Here is a 25,208-nt window from a genome sequence, read left to right as displayed (position 1 = left end):
TCCCACTGCCCCAACCTTCCATATCACCCCTCTCTAGAGTCAAGTGGTCAGCAGGACAGAGGGTCTGTCTGTGCACACCTCTGTCACCTTTCCCTAGTGGTCCTAGCTTGCTGCTTGAAAGGCTAGGATCACTCCATTGGCCTCTAAGAACTTCCCCCAGGAGACAGATCAGGATGCAGATACAGGGGTCCCCTTCCTGCCCTTTAGATTTTTTCCTGTCTGGGACCCCAGTTCTTTGGTCCCTCTGTTTTGTTTTTGTTTTTGTTTTTTTGTTTTTTTGAGACGGAGTCTCACTCTGTTGCCCAGGCTGGACTGCAGTGGCGTGATCTCAGCTCACTGCAACTTCTGCCTCCCAGGTTCAAGTGATTCTCCTGTCTCAGCCTCCCGAGTAGCTGAGATTGCAGGCGTGCGCCACCATGCCCAGCTAGTTTTTGTATTTTTAGTAGAGATGGGGTTTCACCATGTTGGCCAGGCTGGTCTCGAACTCCTGACCTCAGGTGATCCACCCGCCTCGGCCTCCCAAAGTGCTGGGATGACAGACATGAGCCACCACGCCCGGCCTGGTCCGTCTGTTCTCCCATACCTCCCACCACTTGCTCAATGACCTGGGGTCTTCTCACCACCGCACCCCCATCCCCCAAGAAGAAAAGAGCTCAACAAATGAACCACAGGACGGCAGTCACGTCCCACATCCCACCCTCACACCCAGCCACTGTCCTGCCCACGCAGGCGGAAGCTTTCAACTCTCTGCCTCCTACTTGCGGGGGCGAAGAGATGCGCTTCCCTGCTGGACTTACAGAGCACCCACCTGCTTAGGGGCCAGGAGGTCCTCTTCCCTGCTGGACTTACGGAGCTGCAGGGACACACGGAGTTGGACACCGGATCCCTTGCCCACCCTCCATCACTTCCCCCCAAAAGTCTCCCCAACTCACAAGCAGTGAGATCCCCCATTTCCCATTAGGAGCTCCTCCGACCCCCAGGTAAGGAGGCTGTTAGGAGGCCCTGTGGCCACACGGTGGCGCTGTCGGCTCGGGACTGAATGGAGGGCCCGAGGGGCGCAAGCTGCGGGGTCAGGATCCCCTTTCCGGGGATCTTCCGAGGCGGGCGGTAGCCGGCAGCCGCAGGGGAAAGCTCTGGGGCCTCCCTGGGCCCCGCCACTGACCCGCTTCTTGTAGTAGATGCGCCACTTGTGATATTCTCGCATCACCACCTCGATGCGCCGCTTCCAGTAGTTCCCCTCCAGGACCACGGCCTGGGGAGGGGGTCGGGGGAGGGGGATCAGTAGGGAGGGGAGCACCGCACACCCATCTCCCACCCCTCACCCCATCCCTGTCTGCCCAGCGCCAGGCTACAGGAGGCAGGTGCTGGTCTTGTGGGTGGGCGGGTGAGCAGGTGGGCAGGCGGTCCAGAACCCAGCTACCTCCGGCTTCCGGTGCGCATCAGCCTCAGGCCCCTGCAGGGGGGTCACGAAGCCACACACGGGGCTCTTCCTCCGCTCCACATCTGAGAGAAGGGGGCCAGGTTAGGGGCACCCAGCTTCCTCATCCCCCACCTCATCCCAGGGGACTGGGACCCAAGTGACACCCTACGAAATCCTGCTTGGCCTTTGACGTTCAGATTAAGTGCCCATGCTGCCTCCTCCAGGAAGTCTTCTTGGAGGATGCGTTAACCTCCTAGATCTTTTTTCTTTTTTTTGAGATGGAGTTTCACTCTTGTTGCCCACGCTGGAGTGCAATGGTGTGATCTCGGCTCACTACAACCTCCGCCTCCCGGGTTCAAGCAATTCTCCTGCCTCAGCCTCCTGAGTAGCTGGGATTACAGGCACCCACCACCAGGCCCAGCTAATTTTTGTATTTTTAGTAGAGAGGGGATTTCACCATGTTGGCCAGGCTGGTCTCGAACTGCTGACCTCAGGTGATCCACCTGCCTCAGCCTTCCAAAGTGCTGGGATTACAGGCTTGAACCACCGCACCCAGCCTGATCTTCCTCTTCTAGGGGGCACTGTGAATCCAATCTCCCACATCTTCTCTGGGTCCACCTCCCACACCTTCTCTGGGTCCCTCTGGAGCCCCGTAGGTACACTGGCAAAGCCTGCTGAATGGATTGTGGGACCATAGGACACAGGGAGTGAGCCGCCTCCAGAAAGTCCCAGTTAGGGCCGGGCGCAGTGGCTCACGCCTGTAATCCCAGCACTTTGGGAGGCCTAGGTGGGTGGATCACGAGGTCAGGAGATCAAGACCAGCCTGGCTAACATGGTGAAACTCCGTCTCTACTAAAAATACAAAAATTAGCCGGGCATGGTGGCGCATGCCTGTAGTCCCAGCTACTCAGGAGGCTGAGGCAGGAGAATTGCTTGAACCCAAGGGGAGGTGGAGGTTGCAGTGAGATCACACCACTGCACTCCAGCCTGGTGACAGAGCAAGAATCCATCTCAAAAAAAAAAAAAAAGAAAGAAAAAAAGAAAGTCTTGGTTAGACCGGGAGGCCAGGGGCCTGCAGCCTTGGGTACTCTGCTTCAGGAGGCTTGGCACTACCCACTTTCATTGCAGAGAACCACCCTTGGTTCACTTCTGATCACCAACCTGCGTCCTCTTCCAGGCCTCCACCTCCCCTCCCAGTCTCCAATCCTGACCTCTCCCCAGGCTCTTGCCCTTGGCCCCAACACACATTCCAGGCTCTTTTTTGTTTTTGTTGTTTTTTCTGAAACAGGGTCTTGCTCTGTTGCCCAGGCCAGAGTGCAGTGGTGCAATCATAGCTCACTGAAAGCTTGACCTCCTGGGCTCAAGCAATCCTCCCACCTCAGCCTCTGGTGTACGCCACCACGTCTGGCTAATTTTTAAATTATCTGTAGGCCGGGCGCGGTGGCTCAAGCCTGTAATCCCAGCACTTTGGGAGGCCGAGACGGGCGGATCACGAGGTCAGGAGATCGAGACCATCCTGGCTAACACAGTGAAACCCCGTCTCTACTAAAAAATACAAAAAATAGCCAGGCGAAGTGGCGGGCGCCTGTAGTCCCTGCGACTCGGGAGGCTGAGGCAGGAGAATGGTGCAAACCCGGGAGGTGGACATTGCAGTGAGCTGAGATCTGGCCACTGCACTCCACTCCAGCCTGGGCGACAGCGCGAGACTCTGTCTCAAAAAAAAAAAAAAAAAAAATTATCTGTAGAGACAGGGTCTCCCTGTATTGCCCAGGCTGGTCTCGAACTCCTGAGCTCAAGGAATCCTCTTGCCTTGGCCTCCCAAGGTATTGGGATTACAGGCGTGAGCCGCTGTGTCTGGCCTCTTCTTTTTTATTATTATTTTTAATTTTTTGGTAGAGACAGGGTCACACTATATCGCCTGGACTGGCCTCGAATTCCTGAGCTCACCGGGCTTTTCTTTATCTCCTAGCTTCCTTGGCCCCCTTTTTTTTTTCTTTTTTTTGAGATGACATTTTGCTCTTGTTGCCCAGGCTGGAGTACAGTGCCATGATCTCAGCTCACTGCAACCTCCACCTCCCGGGTTCAAGCGATTCTGCTGCCTCAGTCTCCCAAGTAGCTGGGATTACAGGCAGGCGTCACTACGCCCGGCTAATTTTTGTATTTTCAGTAGAGACATGGTTTCACCATATTGGTCAGGCTGGTCTCAAACCTCTGACCTCAAATGATCCCCCACCTCAGCCTCCCAAAGTGCTGGGATTACAGGTGTCAGCCACCACACCAGGCCCTGGCCACTTTGTGTGTGTGTGTGTGTGTGTGTGTGTGTGCTTGAGACAAGGACTCAATCTGTTGTCCAGGCTGGGGGTGTGTGTGTGTGTGTGTGTGTGTGTGCGCGCGCTTGAGACAAGGACTCAATCTGTTGCCCAGGCTGGTTGTGTGTGTGTGTGTGTGTGTGTGTGTGTTTGAGACAAGGACTCAATCTGTTGCCCAGGCTGGTTGTGTGTGTGTGTGTGTGTGTGTGTGTTTGAGACAAGGACTCAATCTGTCGCCCAGGCTGGTGTGTGTATATGTGTGTGTGTGTGTGTGCGCGCTTGAGACAAGGACTCAATCTGTCGCCCAGGCTGGTGTGTGTGTGTGTGTGTGTGTGTGTGTTTGAGACAAGGACTCAATCTGTTGCCCAGGCTGGTTGTGTGTGTGTGTGTGTGTGCGCGCGCTTGAGACAAGGACTCAATCTGTCGCCCAGGCTGGAGTGTGTATGTGTGTGTGTGTGTGTGCGCGCGCGCTTGAGACAAGGACTCAATCTGTCGCCCAGGCTGGAGAGTGTGTGTGTGTGTGTGTGTTTGAGACAAGGACTCAATCTGTCGCCCAGGCTGGAGTGTGTGTGTGTGTGTGTGTGTGTGTTTGAGACAAGGACTCAATCTGTCGCCCAGGCTGGTGTGTGTGTGTATGTGTGTGTGTGTGTGTGTGTGTGTGTTTGAGACAAGGACTCAATCTGTCGCCCAGGCTGGAGTGTGTATATGTGTGTGTGTGTGTGTGTGTGCGCGCGCTTGAGACAAGGACTCAATCTGTCACCCAGGCTGGAGTGTGTGTGTGTGTGTGTGTGTGAGAGACAAGGACTCAATCTGTCGCCCAGGCTGGAGTGTGTGTGTGTGTGTGTGTTTGAGACAAGGACTCAATCTGTCGCCCAGGCTGGAGTGTGTGTGTGTGTGTGTGTGTGTGTGTGTGTGTGTGTGTGTGTGTTTGAGACAAGGACTCAATCTGTCGCCCAGGCTGGTGTGCAGTGGCAGGGATTTTGGGTCACTTCAGTCTCCACGTCCTGGGTGCCAGTGATCCTCCCACCTCAGCCTCCAGGGTAGCTGGGACTACAGGCATATGCCACTGCACCCAGCTAACTTGTGAATTCTTTAAAAAATTCATCATGGTTTTACCATGTTGCCCAGGCTGTTCTCAAACTCCCGGGCTCAAGCGATCTGACTGCTTCAGCCTCCCAAAGTGCTGGGATTGCAGGCGTGAGCCACTCTGCCCAGCCCCTGACCACTTTTCACTGACTCCTTTGCAATGCCCACCCCACAGCCTCTCTCACTCTGGTCCTTTCCTGCTCTAGCCTCATATCCAGCTGCCTGGGGACCCTCCCTAGGATGTCCCAAAACGCCATAAAAACCCCACTGACTCCCAGCATTCCAGGTCTGACTGTTATAGTCCAGGTCTGATTGTTATACTCCAGGTCTGACTGTTATATTCCAGGTCTGATTGTTATACTCCAGGTCTGATTGAGATGAGAAGTCTCTATCTCATAGGATCTGTGACATTTCTCCCGCTGTCCCCTCCCCTCCATCCTCTCTCACTGTGTCACCCCCTGGCCTGGTGTCATTTCTCACAGGGACCTCCCTGACTCCAGCTTTACACTCTAAGCTCATCTTCCAGTTGCAGCCAGGTCAATTATTTCTAAAGTGCAGTTCAGGTCTGGAACCCTCCATGGCTCCCTACTACCTCTGGGACAAAGTCCACACTCCTTGGCTTGGCTTCCAAGCCCCTCCCCCTCCTCATGACTGGGCCACCACTTGCTTCTCCCAGCTCCTCGTCTCCTTTTTTTGAGACGGGGTCTCACTCTTGTCACCCAAGTTGGAGAGCAGTGGTACAGTGCTACGGCCTTGGCTCACTGCAGCCTCCACCTCCCCGGCTCAAGTGATCCTCCCACTTCAGCCTCCCGAGTAGCTGGGACTACAGGCATGTGCCACCATGCCCGGCTGGTTTTTTGTAGTTTTGGTAGAGACGGGGTTTCGCCATGTTGCCCAGGCTGCTCTTGAACTCCTGAGCTCAGGCGATCCACCTGCCTCGGCCTCCCAAAGTGCTGGAATTACAGGCGTGAGTCACCACATCCGGCCTCCCTACCTCCTTTATATACCTCACCTTGAAGTCACATAGCCCACCTTTTTTTTTTTTTTTTTTTTTTTTTGAAATGAAGTCTCACTCTGTCACCCAGGCTGGAGTGCAGTGGCCTGGTCTTGGCTCCCTGCAACCTTTGCCTTCTGGGTTCAAGCAATTCTCCTGCCTCAGCTCCCCTAGTAGCGGGGATTACAGGCATGTGCCACCACACCCCACTAATTTTTGTATTTTTAGTAGAGATGGGGTTTCTCCATGTTGGCCAGGCTGGCCTCCAATTCCTGACCTCAAGTGATCTGCCCACCTCAGCCTCCTAAAGTGCTGGAATTACAGGCGTGAGCCGCCACATCCAGCCCTTCTGGTCTTATTCTACAGGGAAGCCCCGCTTACCTTCCCTCCTCTGTCCACAATTCAGGATAGCCCCTCCTCCAGGAAGCCTTCCTGCCTCCCAAAGCCCACAGCGCTGCCCACCTCCCCTTCACTCTGGCTTGTCAGGTCTTTACATGCTCACCTTGCGACAGGGAATAAAAGCAGCTCCTGCCTTTGGCACAGAGCTTGACACGCAGCTGGTCTACTTAGAGGCAACCTGAGACTTTCCCTGGCTGCTCTGACAAAGAGAACAGCTGCTGACCCTTCCTGCCCCAGCCAACTTCCTCTGGGACAAACAAGGACACAGAGGAAGGGGGACCACTGGAACATGAAATTTACTAAGGCTTTTTAGCATCATTTACAAAGTTCTGTCCTAAAGGACACTCTCCAGAATCTGCCGGGCACGGTGGCTCACACCTGTAATCCCAGCACTTTGGGAGGCTAAGGTGGGTGTATCACTTGAATCCAGGAGTTCAAGACCAGCCTGGGCTACATAGTGAGACCCCCATCTCTACTAAAAATACAGAAGTTAGCCAGGCATGGTGGCGCATGCCTATAATCCCAGCTACTTGGGAGGCTGAGGCATGAGAATTGCTTGAACATGGGAGGCAGAGGTTGCAGTGAGCCGAGACTGCACCACTGCACCCCACCCTGGGTGACAGAGTAAGACTGTCTCAAAAAAAAAAGCATTCTCCAAAATGGACACTCATAGGATTGAAGGAGGGGTTTTGTCCTAGTTTCTGGATTGAAGGAGGGGTTTTGTCCTAGTTTCTGAGCCCAGCTTGGACAGAAAACAAAGGGATGGGTCCTTGGGTGCATAGACTCCCGGGGGCTAGATAAGGAAGGAGGGTCTCAAAGTGTGTCTGCCCCTGGCTTTCCAGATGAGGAAATAAACACCAGCAAAGATGAAATTTGTCCTGGTACGGTGTAGTGGCTCATGCCTGTAACCCCAACATTTTGGGCGGCTGAACTGAGAGGACTGCTTGAGGCCAGGAGTTTGAGACCAGCCTGAGCAACCTAGTGAGACCCTGCCCCTACAAAAAATTAAAAATAAAAAATAGCTGGGTGTAGGGGCACATGCCTGTAGTCCCAGCTACTAGGGAGGCTGAGGTGGGGGAATTGCTTGAGCCCAGGAATTGGAGGCCGCAGTAAGCTATGTTGGCTTCACTGCACTCCAGCTTGGGTGAAAAAGCAAGACCCCGTCTCAAAAAATAAAATAAAAAAAGTTTGTTAGGCCAGGCGCGGTGGCTCACGCCCGTAATCCCAGCAGTTTGGGAGGCCGAGGTGGGCAGATCACCTGAGGTCGGGAGCTCGAGACCAGCCTGACCAACATGGAGAAACCCTGTCTCTACTGAAAATACAAAAAGTTAGCCGGGCATGGTGGCGTGCACCTGTAGTCCCAGCTACTCAGGAGGCTGAGGCAGGAGAATCACTTGAACCCGGGAGGTGAAGGTTGCAGTGAGCCGAGATCGCACCATTGCACTCCAGCCTGGGCAACAGAGTGAGACTCTGTCTCAAAAAAAAAAAAAAAAAAAAAAAAAAAAAAAGAAAAAAAAGTTTGTCCAGGGCTTCCAGAGAGTCAGGGCCGAGTGGTTCTCCCCTCCCCAGCCCAGCGACCCCATGCTCTGGACTGTTTCTCATGGAAAGGCTGGAGCAGGCTTTGTTTAACACCGATAAGTTCATCCCTTCATTCAGCCGCCTAACCCTTTGCACCTATGCTGGGACAGATACTGGGACAGGACACATGGATGAATCAGGCAGGGTGCCCGCAGCTTACTGGGAGAGATAAGGAAAGTAAACAAACACCACGAGACAATGTAAAGTGGAAAGTCCTTCTTGCCCCAAGAGCGGTGCAAAGTGCTGGGGAGCTCCCAGGAAACCAAGACGATTTCAGAGTGTGGCAGAATGACTGTTGGATCACGAAAGGAAGGATCTTAGAGGCTAGCAGCCTGCGGGGCGTGGCCGGGCCCTTCTTGCTTGAGCCCTAAGGCGAGACATTAGGGGCATCGAGCCAAGCAGCCCCTCTCCTCCCCGCTCCCATGAAGCCCACCTTCAAACCTTTGGCGTTTAGGGAGGAGGAGGGGTCTTGACATTTGTTGTATGTGTGTCAGGTGCTGCTATGACTATGACAGTGAGATACGGATGATCTCACTGAAAACTCAGTGAACCTCAGAAATAATAGGACCTATTAGCCAGGTGCAGTGGCTCGTGCCTGTAATCCCAGCACTTTGGGAGGCCGAGGTGGGCAGATCACTTGCAGCCAGGAATTCAAGACCAGCCTGGGCAACGTGGCGAAACCCTGTCTCTACTAAAAATACAAAAATTAGCCAGGCATGGTGGCAGGCGCCCGTAGTCCCAGCTACTTGGGAGGCTGAGGCACAACAGTTGCTTGAACTGGGAGGTGAAGGTTGCAGTGAGCTGAGATCGTGCCATTGCACTCCAGCATGGGTGACAGAGCAAGACTCTTTTAAAAAAAGAAAACCAAGAAAAAACAAATAGGACCTGTCATTCCCATCTTCACAAGCTTCGCAAGCTTACGCTCTGGGAGGCTGGAGACTTTGCCAAGCCCACACAGTTAGGGTGTCCTAGGGCTTGACTGAAACCTCACTCTGTCTGATTCCGAACCTGAGGTCTTTCCAGCAACTTGTACAATAGCCAGAGACCAGTGTGTCTGGGTGAGGACCCCGGGTGACATCATGCCTCAACTGTCATCAGAAATTTCTTGTGTAGGCTGGGTGTGGTGGCTCACGCCTATAATCCCAGCACTTTGGGAGGCTGAGGCGGGCAGATCACCTGAGGTCAGGAGTTCGAGACCAGCCTAGCCAACATGGTGAAACCCTGTCTCCACTAAAAATACAAAATTTGGCAGGCGCCTGTAATCCCAGCTACTTGGTGCCCACAGCTTAGCGGGACAGATAAGGGAAGTAAACAAACAACATGAAACAATACAAATTGGAAAGCCCTTCTTGCCCCAGGAGCGGTGCAAGAGGCTGAGGCAGGAGAATCTTTTTTTTTTTTTTTTTTGAGACGGAGTCTCGCTCTGTCGCCCAGGCTGGAGTGCAGTGGCTGGATCTCAGCTCACTGCAAGCTCTGCCTCCCGGGTTTACGCCATTCAGCAGGAGAATCTTTTAAAACCCAGGAGATGGAGGTTGCAGTGAGCCAAGATCACGCCACCGCACTCCAGCATGGGCGACATGAACGAGAAACTTCATATTAAAAAACAAAACAAAGGCTGGGCGCGGTGGCTCAAGCCTGTAATCCCAGCACTTTTGGAGGCCGAGACGGGCAGATCATGAGGTCAGGAGATCGAGACCATCCTGGCTAACACGGTGAAACCCCGTCTCTACTAAAATACAAAAAAAATTAGCCGGGTGTGGTGGCGGGCGCCTGTAGTTCCACCTACTCGGGAGGCTGAGGCAGGAGAATGGCGTAAACCAGGGAGGCGGAGCTTGCAGTGAGCTGAGATCCGGCCACTGCACTCCAGCCTGGGTGACAGAGCGAGACTCCGTCTCAAAAAAAACCCCAAAAACACAACACAACAAAACAAAACAAAACACTCCCCCCCCACACAATTTGGAGTCGGGGAACTGTGGACTTCCAGCCAGCCACAGCTCTGCTTCTTTTACGCTCTGTGAACCTGAATACATCACTTGCCTTCTGAGCCTCAGTTGCTCATCCATAAAATGGTGGTAATAAAACCTATCTCCCAGGGTTGCTAGGAAGCCTTAAATAAGGTGATTTACGAAAGTGCCTGGCATGTAGGTAAATGGAAACCAGAAAACACACCCTCTCCCTGCTTGGGTGAAATCCAGCGGGGCGAGGACAGAGAATACTGCGTGTGGTCTCTCCGGGGCTTTGCATTCCCAGCTCAGTGCAGCCTTTGATCCTGCAGCAGAACCTGAGCTGGATAAGGTCCCAACACAGGGCTGATGGATCCAAGTCCTCTCTGCCTCTGCTGCCCTGCCATGGGGAGTGGGGTGTTCCCAAATGAATGTGACCTCCTCAAGGGTACATCATGTATTGGACACCAACTTAGCGGCAACACCCTTGAATACCGGTTGTCTCCATACCAACCATGAAAGGAAAGGTAGGACTATTGGCCTCGTTTTTTTTTTTTAGATGGAGTCTCGCTCTGTCGCCCAGGCTGGAGTGCAGTGGCGTAATCTCCGCTCACTGCAATCTTCACCTCCTGGGTTCACGCCATTCTCCTGCCTCAGCCTCCCGAGTAGCTGGGACTACAGGTGCCCGCCACCACACTCAGCTATTTTTTTGTATTTTTAGTGGACACAGGGTTTCACCGTGTTAGCCAGGATGGTCTCGATCTCCTGACCTCGTGATCCGCCCACCTTGGCCTCCCCAAGTGCTGGGATTATAGGCCTGAGCCACCGTGGCTTCGTTTTTATAGATAAGGAAGCAGGTTCAGAGAGGGTAGGCAACTAGCCTGAAGTCACACAGCCAGCAAGGGGCAGAGATGGGGTGGAGGAACTAGCTCTGGGCAACTCTAAGTCCAAAGTTCCTTCCACTAGATGGCATGGCCTCTCTGGATCCCCTCTGCCCAATTCTCCATGGTGGGCACCTACTGGATATTCAGGAAGGACTCCAATGAAAGGCTGGTGGAGACCCATGCAGGATCCTCAGTTTCTCCATTTACAAAGTGATGCAGTTGGCCCCGCTAGTGTCTAATGGCCCTTTTTACCCTGGCATTCAAGACACCCGACTATGCTAATGGGATGTAAAATGGGCTTTGAACTGTACCCCAAATCTCAGCCTACCCTAGTGCTACTGAGGGGTGACCTCTGCTGTGCCTAGCTTCACAGTGGAAAGCACCCTTTGGGACACATTTCCCAAGACCCCTTGGAGGTCAGGAGCTGTTCAGGAGTCCTGGTGCTGGGGGCCTGGTCTCCCCCTAAAAGGCTGTCAGGATAGGGCATGGTGGCTCATGCCTGTAATCCCAGCACTTTGGGAGACCAAGGTGGACAGATCACTTGAGGTCAGGAGTTCGAGACCAGCCTGGCCAACATGGCGAAACCCTGTCTCTACTGAAAATACAAAAATTAGATGGGCATGGTGGTGGGTGCCTGCAGTCCCAGCTACTTGGGAGACTGAGGCAGGAGAATGGCTTGAACCCAGGAGGCGGAAGTTGCGGTGAGCTGAGATGGCACCACTGCACTCTAACTTGGGCAACAGAGCAAGACTATGTCTCAAAAAAAAAAAAAAAAAAAAGTTGGCAGAACTCTGCTAGTGCTGGCCTTGAGGGCCCTGGGGGTTTTCCTGGGCAGCCACCATGTAGAACCGTCTGGCAGGAGGGTTGGAGGGGGCGGTCCCTCCCGGCTGGGGAGGCTGGTGGTGCCCACTCACACTGGATATACCAGGCCCTCCAGATGGCGTTGTTCAGGCGGATCTTGTCCCTGCAGAGCAGCTTGAGGCCTTTGAAATTCTTCCACTTGGGAGACACCAGCTTGCCACTGTCAAAGGGGAGAGGATTGAGGTTGGGGAGGTCCAGTGCTGCCGCAGAGGCTGGTCCCCACATTCCCCATGCACTTGGCATCCGTCTATGGTTGACATTCGAGGGGACCCTCCAAATCTGGCCCCCCCAACCCAATCTGCCTGAAATTCCTACCTGGAGAGTCAGACCTTCAGAATCCCCTTCCAGACTCCCCCCAGTGGTCCCTGTGTTCCCTGGGGAGACCTGTTTGTCAATCTACTACAGAACAAAAGCCATGCTGAAACCTGTGGATCAGCTCAGCCCTGGGAACAGCGATGTCCAATGGCCTCACAGGTGTGTCTTGGAGGCTGCCTGGGGACAGTGCTCAAGCCCATTTCTTACTTAAGAGAATAAGAAATGACCTTCCTGGGCTGGGCGTGGTGGCTCACACCTGTCATCCCAGAACTTTGGGAGGGCAAGGCGGGTGGATCGCCTGAGGTCAGGAGTTCGGGACCAGCCTAGTCTGACATAGTGAAACCCTGTCTCTACTAAAAATACAAAATTAGCTGGGTGTGGTGGCAGACACCTGTAATCCCAGCTACTCAGGAGGCTGAGGCAGGAGAATTGCTTGAGCCTGGGAGGCGGAGGTTGCAGTGAGTTGTGATTGCACCACCGCACTCCAGCCTGGGCCACAAGAGTGAAACTCTGTCTCAAAAAAAAAAAAAAAAAGAACTTCTTGAAAGTCAGGGAGGAAAGGGGCAGGTCCGAGGTCACTCAGGCCTCCTTAGGTCCAGGAGAGGCAAAGGGGATGGCCGTGGTTTGCCTGGTAGACAGGGAGCCTCTGTGTTTTGTTTTGTTTTGTTTTGAGGACGGAGTCTCAGTCTGTCATCCAGGCTGGAGTGCAGTGGTGGGATCTCAGCTCACTGCCACCTCCATCTCCCGGATTCAAACAATTCTCGTGCCTCAGCCTCCTGAGTAGCTGGGATTACAGGTGTGTGCCACCATGTTCGGCTAATTTTTTTGGGTATTTTTAGTAAAGATGGGGTTTCACTGTGTTGGCCAGGCTGGTCTCAAACTCCTGACCTCAAGTGATCTGCCCACTTTGGCCTCCCAAAGTGCTGGGATTACAGACGTGAGCCACCGTGCCTGGTCGAGGGTGCCTCTTTATAGAGAGTGGCAGTCACTGCCTTCATCGTACAGTCCTTTTGGTGTCTGCCATGCCCAGAATCCCAGGATGGCAACCTGGACTCAGCGAGAACGTGTGCTCTTCTCAGGGCTCTGCAGAAGACAATGAACCAGCAGATCCCAAAGGAAGACAGCCAGGACTGGGGAATGGTATCCATGGAGACAGAGCACCCTCACTCTAACCTTAGCTGTCCATCAGATCCACAGGGTGGGCTGGGCGCGGTAGCTCACGGCTGTAATCCCACCACTTCGGGAGGCCAAGGCGGGAGGATTGCTTGAGCCCAGGAGTTTGAGACTAGCCTGGGCAGCATAGCAAGACCCCATCTCTAAAAAAAATTTTTTTAAATTAGCTGGGAGTGGCGGCATGCGCCTGTAGTCCTCGCTACTAGGGAGGCAGAGGTCGGAGGATCTCTTCAGCCCAGGAGTTTGAGGCTACAGTGAGCTATGATCACGCCACTGCACTCCAGCCTGGGCAACAGAGCAAGATCCCGTCTTGAAGGAAAAAAAAAAATCCACTGGATGGAAGAGTTTACACTGGTGAGGGTCCTGCTAGGCACAGGCCAAGTCTGCTGCCTCCAGGAAGCTGACCCAGGAGGCCAAGACATTCAGGATCTTAGACCCCCTGCCAGTCTTCCCCTCCCTCTCTCCTGTCCATCCACAAGCCAGGGTTGTGTACCAGTGCCCTCTAGCACACCTTTTTCTCCCTTGCTCAGATGAGAAGGCTGAGGCCCCAAGTCTCAGCCCATTTTTTTTTTGTGTGTGAGATGGAGCCTCATTCTGCCGCCCAGGCTGGAGTGCTGTGGCATGATCTTGGCTTGCTGCAACTTCCATGTCCCAGATTCAAGCGATTCTAATGCCTCAGCCTCCTGAGTAGCTGGGATTATAGACATATGCCACGATGCCTGGCTCATTTTTCTATTTTTAGTAGAGACAAGGGTTTCACCATGTTGGCCTGGTTGGTTTCGAACTCCTGACCTCAAGTGCCCCACCCACCTTGGCCTCCCAAAGTGCTGGGATGACAGGCGTGAGCCACCGTGCCTGGCTCCCAAGGTTTAGTCTTTCAGAAAACCATGCCTGCTTCCTCCAGGGATCTTTCCTGCATTCTGGGGGTGAAACATGAGTGGGAGCCAGTCTAACTCTGCAGCCTCTTTCCCCTTGAGTGCATTGGTCATTGGGCCCTCTCTCCTCCCTGGTCTCCAAGCTCCTGTGTTTGCTTTGGGGTGGGGGTGGGGTACTGCCCCCTCCCCACCAGGGACAACAGGCCTCATTACCCAAATAAGATACACAGCCCAGCTCCCTGGGCCACTGGCTGGCCCCCTCCCTCCGGGAATTAGATAAACACCATCTGTTTGGTAGGAAGACATGGGGGCGGGGGGTGGGGGGAGACTCTGCTACCTCCTGGGCCAGCTTCTTCTGTGGCACCTGGTCGGGGACTCCTGAGTCTGTGGTCCCTGTCAGTATCCCAGCAACCTCCCAGCCCATTCTGATCACCGCGTGTTGCACCCTCGACCTGCCTGCCTTCCCTCCCCCTTCCTTGCTAAGGTTATGACGTTCATGGCCCAGGCAGGGTTAGAGGAGATGTGACAGTGACAATATCCAAGCCCAGGAGGAAGAAAAGGAGTTGGGGCTATGAGAGAAGAGACTCGGCCTGGAGCAAGAGCCTAAAGCTAGGGTTCAAGAACTTTTTACGACTGGCTGGATATGGCTCACACCTGTAATCCCAGCACTTTGGAAGGCCGAGGCAGGAGGACTGTAGGAGGCCAGGAGTTTGAGATCAGCCTGGGCAACATAGTGAGACCCTGTTTCTACAGTTTAAAAGTTAGCTGGGGCCAGGTGCAGTGGCTCACGCCTATAATTCCCCCAGAAGTTTGGGAGGCTGAGGGGGGTGGGTCACCTGAGTTCAGGAGTTCGAGATCGGCCTAGCCAAGGTGGTGAAACTCCATCTCTACTAAAAATACAAAAAAATCAGCCAGGCATGGTGGTGGCAGGCAGTTGTAATCCCAGCTACTCGGGAGGCTGAGGCAAGAAGAACTGCTTGAACCCAGGAGGTGGAGGTTGCAGTGAGCCAAGATAATGCCATTGAACTCCAGCCTGGGCAACAGAGTGAGACTCCATCTCAAAAAAAAAAAAAAAAAAAAAAGAAAAGAAAAACAAAGTTAGCTGGGCATGGTGGTGCACACGTCTAGTCCCAGCTACTCAGGAGGCTGCAGTGGGAAGATCACTTGAGACCAGGAGTTCAAGGTTGAAGTGAGCTGTAATCACGCCACTGCACTCCCGCCTGGGCAACAGAGTGAGAACCCGACTCATAAAAAACAAACAACTTCTTATGACCAATAGAAAAGTCTGACGGGGAGCAGTGGCTCAGGTCTGTAATCTCAGCACTTTGGGAGGCTGAGGGGAGAGGATTGCCTGAACCCAGGAGTTCAGGACCAGCTGGGCAACACAGTGAGACCTCATCTCTATTTAAAACTATTAAAAGGGCCGGGCGCGGTGGAACTTTGGGAGGCCGAGGAGGGCGAATCACCTGAGGTGAGGAGTTCAAGACCAGCCTGGCTAACATGGAGAAACCCTGTCTCTACTAAAAATACAAAAATTAGCCGGGCATGGTGGCACGTGATTATAATCCCAACTACTTGGAAGGCTGAGGCAGGAGAACCACTTGAACCCGGGGGGGCAGAGGTTGCAGTGAGCCGAGATCACACCACTGCACTCCAGCCTGGACATCACAGCGAGACTCTGTCTCAACAACAAACAAACAGCAACAACAACAAAAAAGACTATTAAAAGAAGAAAAGGGCTGGGCCTGGTGGCTCACGCCTGTAATCCCAGCACTTTGGGAGGCCGAGACGGGTGGATCACAAGGTCAGGAGTTCAAGACCAGCCTGGCCAACATGGTGAAACCCCATCTCTACCAAAAAACAAACAAACAAACAAACAAAATTAGCCAGGCGTGGTGGTGGGCGCCTGTAATCCCAGCTGCTCGGGAGGCTGAGGCAGAGAATTGCTTGAACCCGTGGGGTGGAGGTTGCAGTGAGCTCAGATAGCACCACTGCACTCCAGCCTGGGCGACAGAGCGAGACTCCGTCTCAAAAAAAAAAAAAAAAAAAAAAAAGAAAGAAAGAAAAAAGTAGGACACAATGGCTCATACCTGTAATCCCAGCACTTTGGGAGGCCGAGGTGGGCAGATCACTTGAGGTCAGGAGTTCGAGACCAGCCTGGCCAACATGATGAAACCTTGTCTCTACTGAAAATAAAAAAATTAGCTGGGGATGGTGGCGCATTCCTATAATCTACTCTGGAGGCTGAGGCATGAGAATTGCTTGAACTCAGGAGACAGAGTTTGCAGTGAGCTGAGATCATGCCACTGCACTCCAGCCTGGGCAACAGAGTGAGACTCTGTCTCCAAAAATAAATAAATAAATAAACAAGAAGGAGAAGAAAACTCAGACTCAGAGAGAGAGTGGAGAAAACTCCAAGTTCAGCTGTCCACCGCCCACCTTTCAGGAATTCCTTTTAGACTGCCCCCTAACCAGGTCCTGTTTGCTCCCCTGCACCCTCGAGGCCCCTCTTCCTAAAACTAGCCAGCTCTGACCATGAACAAGTGCTTCCTTGAAGCTTCCAGAAACTGCCTCCCTGGGGCTTCCACCCACGGAGCCATGGAACACGGCCTCCTCGATCCTCCCTCTGCCCACGCTACCCTGTGGAGGGTGAAACCCTGCCAGGCCTCTGCAGGCTGGTCTCTGGGTCAGGCTGGTCCCTGGTTCAAGCGGGTCCCTGGGTCAAGCTGGTCATTCTTCCCACCACCTTCTGAACTCTCTGCCTTACTGTCTCTTCCCATACAGTCACTTCCCTGGGACACTCAGTCCCTGTAATCTGCTTCCCTCCAGGGAACCCCTGGAACTGGGGGGTCTTTGAAGATGAAAACACTGTCCCAGTTCAAGCCTCAGGGCTTTTCCTCTACCAAATGGGGAAATCTAGAAGCTCTCCTGGTACTGAGCCAACCCTCCATCTCCCTCCATCTCCCTCTATTTCCCTCCATCTCCCTCCCTCCATCTCCCTCCCTTCTTCCATCTCCTTCCCTCCTCTGTCTCCCTCCCTCCTCCATCTCCCTCCCTCCTCCATCTCCCTCCCTCCTCCATCTCCCTCCCTCCTCTATCTCTCTCCCTCCCTCCATTTCCCTCCCTCCCTTCCTTCCTCCCTCCCTCCCTCCATCTCCCTCCCTTCCTCCATCTCCTTCCCTCCATCTCCTTCCCTCCTCTGTCTCCCTCCCTCCTCCATCTCCCTCCCTCCTCTATTCTCCCTCCCTCCCTCCATTTCCCTCCCTCCCTTCCTTCCTCCCTCCCTCCCTCCATCTCCCTCCCTTCCTCCATCTCCTTCCCTCCATCTCCCTCCCTCCTCTATCTCCCTCCCTCCCTCCATTTCCCTCCCTCCCTTCCTTCCTCCCTCCCTCCCTCCATCTCCCTCCCTCCTCCATCTCCCTCCCTCCTCTATCTCCCTCCCTCCCTCCATTTCCCTCCCTCCCTTCCTTCCTCCCTCCCTCCATCTCCCTCCCTTTCTCCATCTCCTTCCCTCCATCTCCCTCCTCCATCTCCTTCCCTCCTCTATCTCCCTCCCTCCCTTCCTTCCTTCCTCTATCTCCCTCCATCTCCCTCCATTTCCCTCCATCTCCCTCCCTCCCTCCATCTCCCTCCCTCCATCTCCTTCCCTCCATCTTCCTCCCTCCTCTATCTCCCTCCCTCCATCTCCCTCCCTCCCTTCCTCCCTCCCTCCCTCCATCTCCCTCCCTTCCTCCATCTTCTTCCCTCCATCTCCCTCCCTCCTCCATCTCCCTCCCTCCTCCATCTCCCTCCCTCCTCCATCTCCTTCCCTCCTCTATCTCCCTCCCTCCCTCCATCTCCCTCCCTCCCATCCTTCCTTCCTCCCTCCCTCCATCTCTCTCCCTCCCTCCATCTCCCTCCCTCCCTCCACCTCCCTCCCTCCCTCCCTTCCTTTCTTTCTTCCTCCCTCCCTCCCTCCCTCCCTTCCAACAAGGTCTCACTCTGTCTCTATGAGTGGAGTGCAGTGGCACGATCATGTCTCACTGGAGCCTCAACCTCCTGGGCTGAAGTGATCCTCCCACTTCAGCCTCCCCAGTAGCTGGGAATAGGAATGTGCCATCACACCTGGCTGATCAAAAAAATTTTTTTGGCCAGGCGTGATGACTCACACCTGTAATCTCAGCACTTTGGGAGGGCAAGGCAGGCGGATCACCTGAGATTAGGAGTTTGAGACCAGCCTGGCCAATATGGTGAAATCTCTACTAAAAATACAAAAAATGAGCTGGACGTGGTGGGCGCCTGTAATCCCAGCTACTCAGGAGGCTGAGGCAGGAGATTCTCTTGAACCCGGAAGGCAGAGGTTGCAGTGAGCTGAGATTGCACCACTGCACTCCAGCCTGGGCAATAAGAGCAAGACTCCTCTTAAAAAAAAAAAAAAAATTTTTTTTTTTTTTTTTTTGGTGGAGACGGGTTCTCAGTATGTTGCCCGCCAAGGCTGGTCTCCAACTCCTGGGCTCAAGAAATCCTTGGATGAGAACCTTGGCCTCCTAAAGTGTTGGGCTTACAGGCAGGAGCCACTGTGCCCAGCCAGAGAGATTTATTGTTAATATATTAATATTTGGGTGTTTGGGAAGAAAAGACAGACCTCTGTACCCCAGCTATCCCTGACTGGCGTTAAATCAGCCTTGAGTCAGCCTCTTAAGGGGGCAGGTTTTGGGCTGCGCTCTGTCCCTTACCTTGCCAGCTCCCCAGAACCTCTCCTCTTTGGTCACACATGGTCAGGAGTGGGCGTTGGAAGTGAGGCCCCCCCCAAGTAGACTGATGTGTAGTATATAATGAGAAGTCAAAGTTGGGGGTGGGTGGGGAATGGGAGACCCGTAAAAGGAGGAGTGCCGGCATTTGGTGTACCAGGACCTCAGATGCCCTGTCCCAGGCAGTCGCGTGACATTTGGGGAGGGAGGGAGAAGGGACGGGAATTTGAACTTTCCACACGGGTCCGGCGCCCTGGCCGATCGGGTTGCAACATGACCTGGGCCCGGGGCCAGAGCTTGTGGGCCAAGGTTACTCCGCCTCCAGCCAATGGGGTCGCAGCTAGGCGGCCGCGGTTGGGGGCAGGCAATACTCCCCCGACAGTCCCCACCCCAGCTCCCGCTCCCCCGCAGGGCGGCAGGTGCCGATCCGTAGCCAGCGGTTCTCAGAAGGGGAGGAGGCGCCGCGGAGGAAGAGGAATATTTGCACAGAGAAAAGATCAAGGCCGGCCGATCCCCCTTTCTCCCCTACGGGTTTTCGGTTGATAATTTATACTGGCCCCTCCGCTCCGGGGAACTTTGCTCCAGGGCACTGGGCCAGGCCTCGGGTTCGCGCCCTCCTCTGGGACGCGGGGCGTGGAGCGGAAGCGGGGCGCGGCCTGTGAGCTCTCTGAGGCGCTAAGCGGGGGTCCCAGGCAGCGACGGGCGCTCAGCCTAGAGTGGCGACGCGGGTAGGCGAACCTAGGCCTCCCGGGCACCGGCGTAACCTCAGCGAGCTGCGCCTCTTGGACCTTTCTGGGATGTCCTCCTCCCGCCACCCTTGACGTAGCAGATCAAGAAGAGGTGTCTCAGCAATTGCGGGGAGTTGGACGAGAGAGTGGGCCAGTTTCAGTCCACTTTGGTTATGAACTGAGACAATCAGGGGAGCTGGGAGTATCTCAGGGTCCAGGAATAGGGCGGGCCTGGGCCGGGGCTGCTGGGGAGAAGGCCGAGGCCTGCAGGGGGTCGGGTGGAGTGGCTCCAGAGTGGAGAGTGGGGATGGGCGCGGGTGGCCTAGGGACCTAGAACTCCTGGCATTTTTGGAGGGACAGAGGGGCCGGGACCAGAGAAAGGGGACCAGCGGTCCAGGTAGAGGCGGGGCGCAGGCGGTCTGCGCCTCGAGGAAGAGGGGATGGGGGAGGAATGGGAATCAGAAAAGCGCGGGTCCGTCGGGGGCCAGCGTGCTGGGCGGCGATAGGAGGACCTCGGGGCTGGGAGAAAGGGGATGTTCGGGGCGTGATCGGAGCCTCCGGGAGCCGCAGGACCGGGTTTGGGTGGGGTGTTGAGGGCCCCAGCGCGCAGTCCTGCCCCAGACCCCCCAATCCCCATCTGGAGGCCTAGGCCGTCGGGGCCCGAGCCACCCTCACCTGTAGGCCAGGCTCAAGCACTCGAAGAGGCGTGTGAGTGTGGGGTCGATACTGCGAGGCCCGAAGTCGGAGGCCCCCACAGACCCCTCCTGGTCGCGCCGCCGGGGCAGCGAGTCGCTGTGCGGCGACGACACCATGAAGTGACCGCTGTGGATGACCTGCGAGCGGAGCAAGCAGCCCGCGCTGCGCCGGAGACTCGGGTCCTCCGAGTCCGTGTCCGAATCCGAGTCTGGGCTGGGAGCGACCCGCGGGACCTGCAAGCCCGCGGCCAGACCTGCCAGCGCCCCGGCCATGGCTGTCGCCGCCGCCGCCACCGCCTGGTGCGGGCTCCGTGCAGCGCGGGGAACAGCTCGTGGCCAGCCCAGCCTTATTAACATAGCCCCGCCCCCGCCCCAAAGGCCGCTCGGATGGGCGGGGCCTGGGACGGGGCGGGTCTTGTATTAGCATAGTCCTTGCGGCAGGTGAGAACCCGGTGCCCCTGGAGCTCCGGCGGGTGGACCCCATCTCCCTTCTTGTCTCTCCTTGGAGTCCTAACAGAGCCTCCCCTAGTTTGCTCCAAAGGGATCTTAAGAAGTGTCAGGCCGGGCCCCAGGGGCCCATGCTTGTAATCCTAGCACTTTAGGAGGCCAAGGTGGGAGGATGGCTTGAGGTCAGAAGTTCGAGACCAGCCTGAGCAATATGGTAAGACCCCTATCTCTACCAAAAAAATGCAAAAATTAGCCGGGCATAGTGGAGAGAGCCTGTAATACCAGCTACTGGGGAGGCTGAGGTGGGAGGATCCCTTGATCCCAGGAGTTCGACAACATGGCAAAACCCTGTCTCTACAAAACATACAAAAATTATGTTGCAAAAAACAGGTGCAGGCATGGTGGCATGCACCTGTAGTCCCAGCTACCTGGAAGGCTGAAGTGGGAGGATCGCTTGAGACCAAGAGGTTGAGGCTGCAGTGAGCGGAGATCGCGCCACTGCACTCCAGCCTGGATGACAGAGAATCTGTTTCAACAACGAAAAGGTCCCCTATCACAACTGAGCCTGAAAGCGCCTCAGGACCTGGGGTTTGTGCTTTCAGGGGCACCCTCTTGTGAGGCCAGAGATCACCATCCCCCCTCACTTAACTCCTGCCCTCCACCTCCGCCCCCGACCCCATATTAGCTCCTCGGCGTCCTCCATACAGCTGGAAGCCCCCACCTCTCAGGGGCCTGATGTGGTAAGCGCCAGGCAAGGCCCCTGAAGGGCCTGGCCCGCAGGAGGTTGTTAATACCTCTAGTTAACATGGTGGCCTGACGCGGTGGCTCTCCCCTGCAATCCAGCACTTTGGGAGGCCTAGGTGGGTGGATCACGAGGTCAGGAGATCGAGACCATCCTGGCTAACACGGTGAAACCCCGTCTCTACTAAAAATACAAAAAATTAGCCGGGTGAGGTGGCGGGCGCCTGTAGTCCCAGCTACTTGGGAGGCTGAGGCAGGAGAATGGCGTGAACCCGGGAGGCGGATCTTGCAGTGAGCCGAGATCCCGCCACTGCACTCCAGCCTGGGCTACAGAGCGAGACTCAGTCTCAAAAAAATAAAAATAAAAAATAAATAAATAAATAAATAAATAAATAAAATACTTAAGAAAAAATATATATTAAAAAAATTGTGATCATTAATTCAGCTGCACAGACATGCCCAAGGGGAGCCTCGAGGGACTGTTACTGGTGGGGGTGTGTGGCTCACTGGAAGGTGGACATCCCCCAGGCTGGCATCTACCCAGGAGCTCTGATCCCTTTCTCTCACTGACATTGAAGTCAGCTTTTCTTCCTGCTTCTTTGTATTTTTATTTATTTATATATTTTACTTATTTATTTATTTTGAGATGGAGGCTCACTCTGTCGCCCAGGCTGGAGTGCAATGGCATGATCTCGGCTCACTGCAATCTCTGCCTCCCGGGTTCAAGTGATTCTCCTGCCTCAGCCTCCTGAGTAGTTGGGATTACAAGTGCACAGCACCATGCCCAGCTAATTTTTTTTTTTTTTTTTTTTTTTTTGACATGGAGTCTCGCTCTGTCATCCAGGCTGGAATGCAGCGGTGCATCTCCTCTCACAGCAAGCTGCACCTCGTGGGTTCCCACCATTCTCCTTCCTCAGCCTCCCGAGTAGCTGGGACTACAGGAGCTCGCCACCATGCCTGGCTAATTTTTTTGCGTTTTTAGTAGAGACGGGGTTTCACCGTGTTAGCCAGGATGGTCTCAATCTCCTGACCTCATGATCCACCTGCCTCGGCCTCCCCAATGCCCAGCTAATTTTTGTATTTTTAGTAGAGACGAGGTTTTGCTATGCTGGCCAGGCTGGTCTCAAACTCCTGACCTTAAAGTGATTCACCCACCTCGGATTCTCAAAGTGCTGGGATTACAGGCATGCGCCACCATGCCTTGCCTATTTACATATTTTTAGAGACAGGGCCTCGCTCTGTCACCCAGGCTGGAGTGCAGAGGCACAGTCATAGCTCACTGCAGCCTCAAACTCCTTGGCCAAAGCGATCCTCCCACCTCAGCCTCCCCAGTAGCTGGGACTACAGGCTCATGCCAGCACACCTGGCTAACTTTTTTTTGTAAAGATGAAATCTGTTGCCCAACCTGGTCTCGAATTCTTGGCCTCAAGTGGTCCTCCTGCTTCAGCCTCCCAAAGTTTTGGGATTACTAGGGTGAGCCACTGTACATGGCCTGTTTCTGCTTCTGAAGGCTCTTTTCTCACCTTAAGGACAGAAACCAGACTGAGGCATTCACACCGGCCACCTCATTGGAGGCTTTAACAGCCTCAAAGATGGGTTCCGAGGCACAGGAGAGTAAAAACACGCCCAAGCATCTCCGAGGGGCAGCAGCAAAGCCCAGTCTAGTAGATTTCCAGACTTCTCCCCAAGGATGTCCCTACTTGGTGCGGACGAGAGAGTTTCAGGCAGATGCTGAGCTCTGCTGGCTTTCTGACAGGTATCTTATTCGTGGTCATGTTAGGGAGAGGGGAGGAGGTGGTCACCCACGTGTTGCAGCCTTGGAAAAGGTTGACACACAGCACTTTTCTTCCAGCCCACGGGAGGATCACACAGCACCCAGGATCACAACGGCAGTGCCCTGAGGGCCCAAGCCACCGGCTGTGGGAGGAAAGTGATTATCCGAGGCTGCTCACAGGCCAGCCCCTCCACCCGCCTCCCTTGGCCGGGTATCTTCTGTCTCTGCCAAATGGTCATATCACATTCCCAGGAGCCCCAGCCGTTCTGCTCCTTCCTCCCTGCTGCCCTCTGTAGGATGTGCATTCTCTTTGCCCATCCCTGCCAGGTTAAGAAAGGGGGTTCTGATGCTCACCCCAGTCTCCCTCCTTTGGAGGGGCTCTGCGCTGCTTCAGAGAGCCATCTCCAAGTGGCCCCCCCTCTGTTTTTGAGCCAGTCTCACTCTGTCACCCAGGCTGGAGTGAAGTGGCGTGATCTCGGCTCACAGCAACCTCCGCCTCCTGGGTTCAAGCGATTCTCTTGCCTCAGACTCCCAAGTAGCTGAGCTTACAGGCTTGGGCCACCACGCCCAACTAATTTTTGTATTTTTAGTGGAGATGGGGTTTCACCATGTTGGCCAGGCTGGTCTTGATTTCCTGACCTCAAGTGATCCACCTGCCTCAGCCTCCGAAAGTGCTGGGATTACAGGCGTGAGCCACCGTGGCCAGCTGTCAGGTGGCGGTTAACCGTCTTTTGAGGCCCTTGGTACACAGGCTGACAGGATCATCGCTTATCCCTGTGTGCCTGTCTGGCTCCTCCCCCACCCCCAACAGGCCACTGAGGCAAGACTGTGTCCTGACATCTCTGAATCCCCACCCCGGGGTACCCAGAGACTTGGCGGATGCTTGAAGAAAGGGGCATGAGGCTAAGAGGAGCGGGTGGGTGCTGTGGAGGGGGGGTGTTGGATAGGTTGGAGGCCCTCTCCTCTCGATTGGGGCCGCCTGGCTCCGGGCACCCTGGCTCAGGTGAAGACCCAAATTGATCCTTGCTCTGCTGCTAATTCCATGAATAACCCTGGGCAAATCTCTGTCTCTCTGTCTTACTGGGGATCTGTCTCACTACTTGTAAAATGGGGAGGCCAAACTCAGTGTTTTCTTTCTTTCTTCTCCTTGTTGCTATTGTAAAGATGAGGTCTCACTATATTGCCCAGGCTGGTCTCGAGCATCTCGGCCTCCCAAAGTGCTGAGACTACAGGCGTGAGCCGCCGCGCCTGGCCTGAATTCAGTGATTTGTTGGGGATCCTGCAATCTTGGCTCCAAGTCTCTGCTGGCCGTGTCTCCAGATCACACCATCGTACTCTTCCCATGCTCTGAAAACATCAGAGTTGTCTCCTGCGGTTTCAGAGACGTTCCTCTGAGCTGGATCTGAGTGGGTGGGAGGATTGTGAGTGAATTCTCTCCTTCACCCAACATCCCTCCTTCCCCAGCCATGAATTTCCCCCTCAACAGGCATCTCCATCTCATTTCTGCCCTCCTCCAGGGCTTAAGAACACCTCTAGGCAGGCACGGTGGCTCATGCCTGTAATCTCAGCACTTTGGGAGGCCGAGGCGGGCGGATCACGACGTCAGGAAATCGAGACCATCCTGGCTAACACAGTGAAACCCCATCTCCACTAAAAATACAAAAAATTAGCCAGGCATGGTGGTGCACACCTGTAATCCCAGCTACTCGGGAGGCTGAGGCAGGAGAATGGCGTGAACCCAGGAGGAGGAGCTTGCAGTGAGCCAAGATCGTGCCACTGTACTCCAGCCTGGGCGACAGAGCGAGACTCTGTCTCAAAAAAAAAAAAAAAAAAAAAAAAAAAAAAGAAATAAAATAACACCTCTAGAAGCCTAACTGCTGAAAAGACAAACCCTGCCTGCACAATGCAAAACATCCAAACACCAGAGTGTCCAATAAGTGCAAGGACGTCCACAGATTCTGATTTCTCCTACGTTTAGAGACAGGGTCTCGCCTGGAGTGCAGTGGCGCGATCATAGCTCACTGCAGCCTCAAACTCCTGGGCCAAAGTGATCCTCCCACTTCAGCCTCCCAAAGTGTTGGGATTGGAAGAATGAGCCACTTGTAATGGGACCACAGGCACGCACCTCCTGTTCAGGGCACCATTGCCCAGATGATAGCACAGCCATGTACGTGTAACCTGGCTCACCCTCTTTCTGCTTCTCCTAGCCTCTGTTACTATAACCAGCAGTTTACAGCCTCTGTACAAACAAGTCTT

At 54.6% G+C, this 25,208-nt stretch overlaps 1 protein-coding gene across 2 annotated transcripts in view; it reads right to left on the bottom strand.

The window, feature by feature from the left end:
• MLXIPL (MLX interacting protein like) overlaps positions 1-20,339 on the bottom strand; it is a 33,429-nt gene extending 13,090 nt beyond the window's left edge. For both annotated transcript variants that reach the window (XM_037990497.2, XM_037990498.2), the window contains exons 1-5: positions 19,971-20,339; positions 11,528-11,634; positions 1,421-1,503; positions 1,163-1,252; positions 809-853 (exon numbers count right to left, since the gene is read on the bottom strand). In XM_037990497.2, coding sequence (XP_037846425.2) covers positions 809-853; positions 1,163-1,252; positions 1,421-1,503; positions 11,528-11,634; positions 19,971-20,263 — 618 coding nt within the window. In that variant the 5' untranslated portion in view covers positions 20,264-20,339. The remainder of the gene's footprint in view (positions 1-808; positions 854-1,162; positions 1,253-1,420; positions 1,504-11,527; positions 11,635-19,970) is intronic.
• Between the last annotated feature and the right edge of the window lie 4,869 nt (positions 20,340-25,208).

This window comes from Chlorocebus sabaeus, chromosome 28 (assembly GCF_047675955.1).
Source record: "Chlorocebus sabaeus isolate Y175 chromosome 28, mChlSab1.0.hap1, whole genome shotgun sequence".
Lineage (NCBI taxonomy): Eukaryota > Metazoa > Chordata > Mammalia > Primates > Cercopithecidae > Chlorocebus > Chlorocebus sabaeus.
Note: the sequence above shows the minus strand (reverse complement) of the source record. Positions and strands in the feature narration are given on the sequence as shown.